Source organism: Panicum virgatum, chromosome 8N (assembly GCF_016808335.1).
Source record: "Panicum virgatum strain AP13 chromosome 8N, P.virgatum_v5, whole genome shotgun sequence".
Classification (NCBI taxonomy): Eukaryota; Viridiplantae; Streptophyta; class Magnoliopsida; order Poales; family Poaceae; genus Panicum; species Panicum virgatum.
Window position 1 is genome coordinate 43086075 of NC_053152.1, and position 8875 is coordinate 43094949.

General features: G+C 42.8%; 1 protein-coding gene across 1 annotated transcript; it reads left to right on the top strand.

Annotated features, from left to right (window-relative positions):
* Positions 1-4328: 4328 nt before the first annotated feature.
* On the top strand, positions 4329-8652 carry LOC120685318. The gene is made up of 8 exons (XM_039967161.1): positions 4329-4501; positions 5047-5373; positions 6154-6225; positions 7025-7089; positions 7210-7351; positions 7678-7761; positions 7841-7930; positions 8167-8652. Exons 2-8 carry the CDS (start codon positions 5107-5109, stop codon positions 8311-8313), a joined length of 867 nt encoding a protein of 288 aa, XP_039823095.1. The 5' UTR covers positions 4329-4501; positions 5047-5106; the 3' UTR covers positions 8314-8652.
* The last annotated feature ends 223 nt before the right edge of the window (positions 8653-8875 follow it).

The window sequence follows — 8875 nt, forward strand, 5'->3', positions numbered from 1 at the left end:
GATAAAATAAAAAAGAGTTTTGACCTAGACCCAGTTTGTTTCAGGCCTTTTAGCATCGTCTGAGGTTGTCCAATAGATAACTCGATCGGGCGCCTCTTTGCGCCCAGTTGTAGGCGGGCATCAGGCCATGGCACGAAGAGTTAAAATGATTATGCCTCGCTTACATGATAGGGAAAATGGAAAAAATCGATGCCACAAGAGGAAGAAAGTAGCTTAGGAGGCTACATCTAATAAAAATTGCTTATCTTTGCTTAATTTTCCATTTCTACTATTGAGCTTAGGTACCCTTGTATACCTATCTTGTACAAGAGAACATAAAAACAGTGATGGGCAGCTCCTAATTTCATCAATTTGGAGGTCCATTAGCTCATTCGTTATGCAAATAAACCCTATAAATGTTGCATGCTGAAATTGGGGCTGTCTATAATATTATTCTGAAGCTCCGAGGGCTATTCTAAAAAGCTGCAATTATATGACTCATTGAAAGAAGCGGGTTCTCGTAAGCTAATAGGGGAGAGGTAAATTAGGCAACTTAAAACCTTAACCTAAGGCTATCTAGATATTCAACTACGGTTCATCTAGTAGAAAACCCTCACCCCAAAGGAGTTAAGCAACCTATAGCTAATCCTAGCTTGATCTACACTAAAAAAGTAAAGGCACACAAGTTGTAAGTAAGAAATGTGGAAACATAAAGAGAGAATGAGAGGAAGCAAACTCTCAACATGAAGATCTCACAAACTTGTTAGTACCATTGATTGCATTGTCATTCGATCACCAAAATCACAAGAAATGACCTAATTAATGAGGCCATGCTCATTACACTCATCCTTAACTCATGGGCGGGGAGAGTGTTCTGTTCTTTATCCTTGTGAGTGAGCTAGAGTTAGGACTTATGAGATGAGAGGAGAGATTTAGATTCACCAAAACCATCCAATAGAAAGTAAAATCAATGGAAGATTTGGAGTCTCTTCATCTTTGTTGGCTTCCATCTATTATACTGCTTCTTCGTACAATGCTTACTTATATGGATGAGCTAGCGATATTTTATCTGCTATTGATCCATATGCCAAATGGTTAGTTGTATGGATCATGAATGAGTTGACATAAGAGACAAGTATTCAATAACAAGATACTTGTTGGAGTTAGTTTGCTAATTTGATTATTATTCCACTGTGTGCCGCCGGCAAGCGTTAAAATTAGGAAGCTAAATCTAATAAATATTGCTTTAAAGACAACTCACCAGCATCAAAAAGACTTAGATGGTGTAAAATTTTGAGGTAAAGTGTCACATCGGATATTCCGGCACACATTTGAAGTATTAAACGTGGACTAATTACAAAATAAAGTACATAATCCGTCAGTAAACTACGAGATGATTTATTAAGCCTAATTAATCTATCATTAGAGCATATATTACTATAGCAGTTTAGCGTCTAATCATGGTCTAATTAGGCTCATTAGATTCATCTCACAATTTACAAGCAAATTGTGCAATTAATTTTTATTTTGTCTATATTTAATTCTCGTGCCGCAATATTCTATGTGACACTTTTGGAAGTTTGAATTTTGAATCTAAACAAAGCTCTTAGAGCGGTTGAACGTTTAATTTATAAAGATAGCTACTGTCGCAATATAGAATTTCAGTTTGGGTCTTGGCTGACAACGCTGAGTACCAGCTAGTTTCTGTCATATATATGTGTGCCACACAGCTGGTGCGGAAGAACCTTTGCATTGGTTTGATCGATTCTTAACTGCTGCGTAGCGTCCGTCTAAGAGCATGGCTTATGATTCAGCCGGCAGCCGGCCTAAAGAAGCACCACGTCATCCAGCTGGGCAATAAAAAATTAGTGGTAGTGGTAGGGCCTACACCAATATTCAATGCTCACTTTGATCCAACAGCGATGTGGAGCCAATAGAAATCACAGAAGCAGTGATGGTGACCCCACATAACCACAACCCGATGCTATACGCCCGTTCTGAGCCGGTGAATTGCGAATCGCCCGTCTCATTCTCTCTCTTCCATTCTCTCTCTACCAACAATGATTTTTTTCTGACCGTGTGACCTTCCCAGCCTGCCTAGGGAAGCCTGCCTAGTTGGCATTATAATACTTGCTCTAAGGTGGTTAGCTGCTGGTGCCTTTGCGCGCAAGAGTTGGTCAAGAAAAATACTCCATCGTCTAGAATATCAAACAGTCTTTGCCATGTGCAGTGCAGCTTGCACACTAGTAGCTGAAAAAGAAGCGACAAAGGAAAAATGGGTTGACACGACGTGCTCTACGCGCCCATGTACGCCCTTGTTAGTTAGCCATAGACCCTTTGTCCTAACCAGATATGCGACTGATTTTACTTTTATAAGGTTTATTATGTGCATTTTATTTTTACACATACGGCTAAAATGGTGTGCGCTTTCCGGTTTTTTTTTTATAATGTCCAATTTTAATCTTTAGTGAAATTTTGTTTAGAGTTGGGCACATGATGTAAGGAGGTATATAAAAGGAGAGAAAGTCTATTTTAATATTGTAAAATAATTCTTTTAACAAATCACTCTAGACACTTATATATAACTCCTAATCAAAATTTGGACTTGGTTTACTCTCAAGACTATTTCGGCTGGTTTAATCTAACCTCTAATGAGATGTGTTATTTTTCCTGAACTTTAAAATTTTCCAAATTTTCATGATTATTATCATAGATTAGAAAAGCTTAATGGGAATCGTTGTTATGGATACAAAACTTCATAGAAAAGATAACTTGGAAAATCTCAATGTATTTTTCTAATATAAAACCTTATTTAGCCCTTGTATTTTTCATAGGTTAGCAACGTTTCCTACAAAGTTTATCTTAGAGAAAAACACAGAAAAAATAATGGTAAAAATCTATTTTATTTTTCTAATATAAGATTTTTGTTTCTTGTAGAAAAAAATTAGGGAAATCTAGTTAGCACGTCCCTAGAAGGCAAACTGATTCATAATAGCGGCAACAAGCTAGAAGATATTGATTAGTCATGCGTGGGTGCGATTAGTCAAGCATGGGCGCAGATCCATATCATATATTATGATCTCATACAATATGGTTATTTAATATGGAACAGACATCTAAGTAGAGCCTCTATGTCGTCCCAGTGTAGATGTAGGTGTTAATGGTGGTGATTTTTTTTTAGATTACACGGTACAACTCAGACACTCACAACGCACGCACACTCAAACTCCTGTGAACACACGTACGCTAATCCTACCCCTATGAGTATCTTTGAAAACCGATCCTGTGAACACACGTACGCTAACCCTACCCCTATGAGCATCTTTGAAGATCGAGCCGCCAAATCCTCGAGATTGACGAAGTCACCACTGGCGCATCGCTGTCGACGGAAACGTCGCCTACCACCGAATGCACAACTCCGTTAAATCCCAGAATATTCGCTTCCAAGAGGAGTCGAACTCAGGACCTCAGGTGCTACCGGGGCTCTTATAACCACTAGGCTACATACCCTTTCGCTAATGGTGGTGATATCTGGTATAGAGTAACCATGATATGGGCTGTAAATGGCAGTTAGTGAGAGCTTAATAGTAGAGAAGTGTCTGGCTATGAGTTATAAGAACCAAACTCTACAATAGGTAGTTTTCTATTTATCTACTAAATTTATTTATATTATTATATACTTTTATTATCTTTTCTATTTCTCCTCACGTACATCTCTATTGGGACTCACTGTTGCTTGTTACTCGCATGAGAGCCAAACTCTCTTCTCTCTTCTTCCTTCTCTTTCACATCAGCAAAAGTATTGATTAACTTAGTTATAAGCTATAGTGCCCACATGAATACCGTATACTTGGAAAGTCGTAGCGAAATTATACAATAATAATTATACAAAACTTATCTATCTGGTAAGTCTTTCAAAAAATCTACCCAATACAGTACTTAGCTCTCCTAATATTTTGCACGGTTCTTCTCGGGTTGGCCCTTGTTTACTTTAGCCGTAAACCCAACCACAAAGCCAGACCGGACCGGGCAGAGTCCGCAGGCGCGTGCGGGTGGCCGGTTGCGTGTGCACTGACGGGAACAGAGCACGGGCCCGTCGCCGCCTCGCCGGTTCGCCGCCCCCGTTCCGTTCCCAACGTCGCCAGCCGGGGAAGTAACGGAGCCGTCGCGCCCTCCGTCCGTCAACGGCAGGTACACCTAGAGCCGAGACGGAGCCGCCGTGACTCCGGCAGACGGCGACAGGGCCCCACGCGCCGGGCAGGCGCCCCGCGTTTGACCGTTGCAGGCGCAGCAGACGCTTTCTCCGCAGTCGAGAGAGAGAGAGAAAAAAAAAGAAATCGCGTGGTATTTAGACCAAACCAAATCCAAGCCCAAGGGAAATTCGACGACGAAAAAAAAAACTCGGAATTCTTTTTCAGTCTCCCCAGCCGTGCGACGACCCGACCGGAAGGAGGAGGAGCCGAGGAGGAGGAGGAGAGCGGAGAGGAAGGAGGGGCCCGCCGCCGCCGCCGCCGCTTGTGAGGTACGTGGCGTCCCTCCCCGTTCCCCCGGCGCTAGATCCGCCGCCGCGGCGCGGGGCGTGCTTCCCCCGCGCTCGATCGAGGCGGCCGGCCTGCCCGCCCGGGTGGGGTCGGTTCGTGGGCACCGCCGCGCCGGGAGTGGCGCGGCCCGGTTCGGCGAGGAGCCCCGAGCCCGGCGGCTGGCCTCGTAGGTTTCGCTCGTGAAGAGGTCGAATTCGCCTTTGCGTTTGGGGGTTCCGCCGGAGTTAGAGGGCGGCTGTACCTAGGGTTCTGAGGGTCGGCTCGGGGCTACAGAGTCCAGAGCGGTAGTCCAATTCCAGTGAGGGGGGGGGGGGGGGGGGTGGGGGGGGGACGGGGGACGGGAGGGGCGCTGGTGCTGCTGCTACCGTGCTCCACCAAAATGGAGGCTCTCCATTTTTAGGCAGCGCTGCGCCCCGTTCCATCTCACCCATTATGTGTAACGTTCTAGTTGCTGCTCTTAGTCGTGCCATCATGTTGGTTGTTGATGGAGAGGAATACCTGATTGTGCCCGCCTTTGCTGTTGCAGGAGTTTGGTTTCTGAGAGGGGGAGGCGATTGCGAGGGTTGCAGAGGAGGAGGGATTCGGGATGGCCGGCCAGGACCATGTGGTGGTTCATGTGGATGGCTTGGCGAAATCCAAGGACGACGGGGTCGCCGAGAAGCCGTCTGGGGGTGTGACCACCTCGGCGGCTGCTGCGTCTCCCTCCGCGGTTGTTCACGTGGTCGATGAGAATGAGGAGGGCGGCGGTGGGGAGGAGGAGCCGCTCATCCAGGCAGCCGAGTGCCGCATATGCCAGGAGGAGGACAGTGTCAAGAATCTCGAGAAGCCGTGCACTTGCAGTGGCAGCCTCAAGGTATGGATCCTCTCCTGTTCTGGTTTCCCAACGTTGTGTAATGTTTCTTATGTTTGAAGAATGTTTTAGTCTGGTAGTTGTTCATGAGGTGCATATACAACTAGATTTTTGCTTCTTGTTCTCGTTTGGCTTAGACATGTGCTTCTCATTTCATCAGCATGTCATCTGTCTTACAAAGTAGAAAACAGTCATAATTGTACCATTCATAATGTATCATCTGTCCCCAATCGTTACTGCAAAATGTCCTTGTAATATTGTATGTTTATATTCTTTTTGTTGGAGTTGTTGGTATTTAACAGTTATAAAGCATTCATTCACTACATTTGAGCTTTGTAGTAGATTTGCATTTCTACAACACTGTAATGAGAAAAACCACTTATTCACATACTGTGCGTCCTTGTGATGTGATTTCGTATGTTAAAGCATACATTTGTAACCCTACACTTCCAGTTCAGTCTATAGCAATAGCTTGCCGAGTTTGAAATCCTTATCAAATTCATTTGATCCATATCTTCTGGATCTCAACTAATGTGAAGTTATTGTCTTGATTATTCTTTGGACTGAGTATAGTAACGAATGACTTTTGTACTGTGACTATTCTTCGCAGCTATCTTTCAATTTGGTCACTTTGCTCCATGGTACATTAATGGTGTAGTCATTGATATTCTCAAATTGCACTTGCACAGGATGTCTTTAACTTCTTGTGATGATGTAGAAGTCATTATTCTTGGTATTCATGTTTATAGAAACAGTGTTTATAGCTTCATTTTTCATGTGCAGTATGCTCATAGAGCTTGTGTTCAACGCTGGTGCAATGAGAAAGGAGACACTACATGTGAAATTTGCCATGAGGTTGGTTTAAGTTTTCTCAGCTTCATTCCACTAATACATGTTTCATTTTGGTTCTAGTTTTCTGTACAGATCTAAATATGTTGATATTTGTATCTCTGGAATCTTGTTGTGCATGTTTCTTTCTACTCGAGATTTATTTTGTTCAAACATTGCAACCACTGTGGACAGCATTTTGTTCAAACATTGCAACCACTGTGGAAAGCATTTGGCTTTCTTGTCATCATGATAACCTCACAAGTATCATGCACCACAAGAAACCATAACTATCTTTGGAAAAATGAAAAAGAAAAAACAGAATTAAGATGGTTGACCCATGACAAATGTGGCTGTCACACCATGTGCAGTTACTATGCTATCAACTTGGGATTGTACTGCAAGGGTTGGTAACATGTCTGGTTGTTGGTGGGATCAGACTTTAGTGTTTTTAGACAAGCGATCTAATTTGGATGATGTTGTAACACTCTGAGTAAACATATGCAAATTTTTGTGTGTGTTTTTAAATGGTCATTATCCAGTTCAATAATTTTTGTCAGCTCGATTTGGATGTTAAATATTCATAATTAACCATGGATTTCCTCTATTATTGATTCCATCCAAAATTTTTTCTTAAAAGGAACTCACATTTTGGCATTAACAACCACTGAGATAATAAAAATATTCAAACAATTTTTTTATAATTTCTGTTATAAAGATCCTAAATTTTTCCAGTGTGCTAGTCTTGTAGAATTTTCCCTTTGTACATTTGTAGAATTTTCTTTCTTGTATGCTGATTCCTTTCAGGCTTGATGATAACCTGTAGGAATACAAGCCTGGTTACACCGCACCACCTCGTGTTGAACCAGATGAGACAACCATAGACATCGAGTAAGTTATTTCATTATATTTCTGTTAGTAATTGTTGCAATTATTTCAGCCATTTTGTTCCATTTATGTAAGAGTTCTTAGAAGTTATAATATATCTAAGCCCATACTATCACTTTGCAGTGGAGATTTGATTATGGATTTGCGTGACCCAAGAATTCTCGCTGTAGCAGCTGCCCAGCGTCGTCTTCTTGAGGCAGAATATGATGGTTATGCTACGACAGATGCAAGTGGTGCTGCATTCTGCCGTTCTGCTGCACTTATTGTAAGTACTTTCCAGCAATGGCTGATCTTATTGCCCTTCATTAACTGAACTGATGTATCATGTGTGAACATTAGATAATAGCTATTTAGGTTGTTTCGTTTTGGGATCAAAGGATGTTATTTTATGTCATCTGCAGTTGTCTCATAATTTGTCTATGGATGGTATTATTACAATGCTTTTAGTTGCTCAATTGCTTAACGAGTAGGGAAACTGCTGCTGCTTTTCATAGTGAATCCTCCTTGGCTCCTAGTCTACTCACCTTGGCCCGTGTCAGATTTATAGTATTATCAAGGTAGAATACCTGAAGATCCTTGCTTCTTTTGCAGTTAATGGCACTGTTGTTGCTGAGGCATGCATTGTCCATCTCAGACAACGAAGGAAACGATGATGATGCTTCTACCATGTTCTCAGTGAGTGTTGTGGCATTCCTTTTTCCTTCTGGTATTTTGCGGTTCAGTTGGTGCTTTGTGTTGACTTGAGCCTTTGCAGCTTTTCTTGCTGCGAGCTGCTGGGTTTCTGCTGCCATGCTATATTATGGCTTGGATCTTCAGTATTTTGCATCGCCGGCGACAAAGACAGGTGCCTTGTTGATTCAATCCTGTAGGCATCATCTGTTGGCCATGAAAAATAATTACTCCAAATAATCATAATGATTCAGATGCATCCTTTTTATAACCATTTAAAAGCAAATCACTGCAGAAGATTACTAAATTATTGATGCTTTAAAATAAATCACTCTATAGCTCCTGGTAATCTACTTCTTGCTGATGTGGGACACACCACCATCTAACTTCCAGTGTTTCGTCTATCTGCAGGAAGAGGCTGCACTGGCGGCAGCAGAGGTAGGCTTCATCCTACAGTCAGCCCGCGGACGTGCCGCCCTCCAGTTTGCCATTGCTCCAGACTCCCCTGCCACTCCACAGCAGCAGGAGCCATCACCGCAGCAGCCACAGCAGCAATAGCTAGCAACGCAGCCCCAGTAGTTCGTCACGACTACTGACCATACCGTACATCCCTGGTTATTTCGTTGTTTATGCCCACTGATTGAAGAAGGTTAGGCCAGCTCAGCTTCTGCTTCCTATTTGCCAAGTAGGATGGCAAACACACACTTCGATTCAGCGGAAACCCTCTGTACCTTGTGCTTGAGCGAGTGTAATCGAAGCATCGAACTTAATGTAAATTCATTGTTTACATTCGCCAGTTGAGTTACTGTGACAGGAATTTGAGTTTTATTTCATTCCTTTGGAGAGTATAAACCGACAGGTGCGATGGTGATGCAAAAATATTTATTGTGGTAGAAATGTGAGTCTAATTTTCATTGTGGGAACTAAATCTGGTAGAAATGGTCGAGTCTAATTATCATCGTGGGAACTAAATCTGGTAGAAATGGTTGTATAATTTTCATTGTGGGAGCTAAAGCGCTGAGGCGGAATTTCGACAGGCCTGTTCGCTCTGTCGAATGCGCTCGCCATGGGCCAGGCATAGCCCTGCGGCCCTGCCCAGCTGTAGGCATTCTGGCCCAGC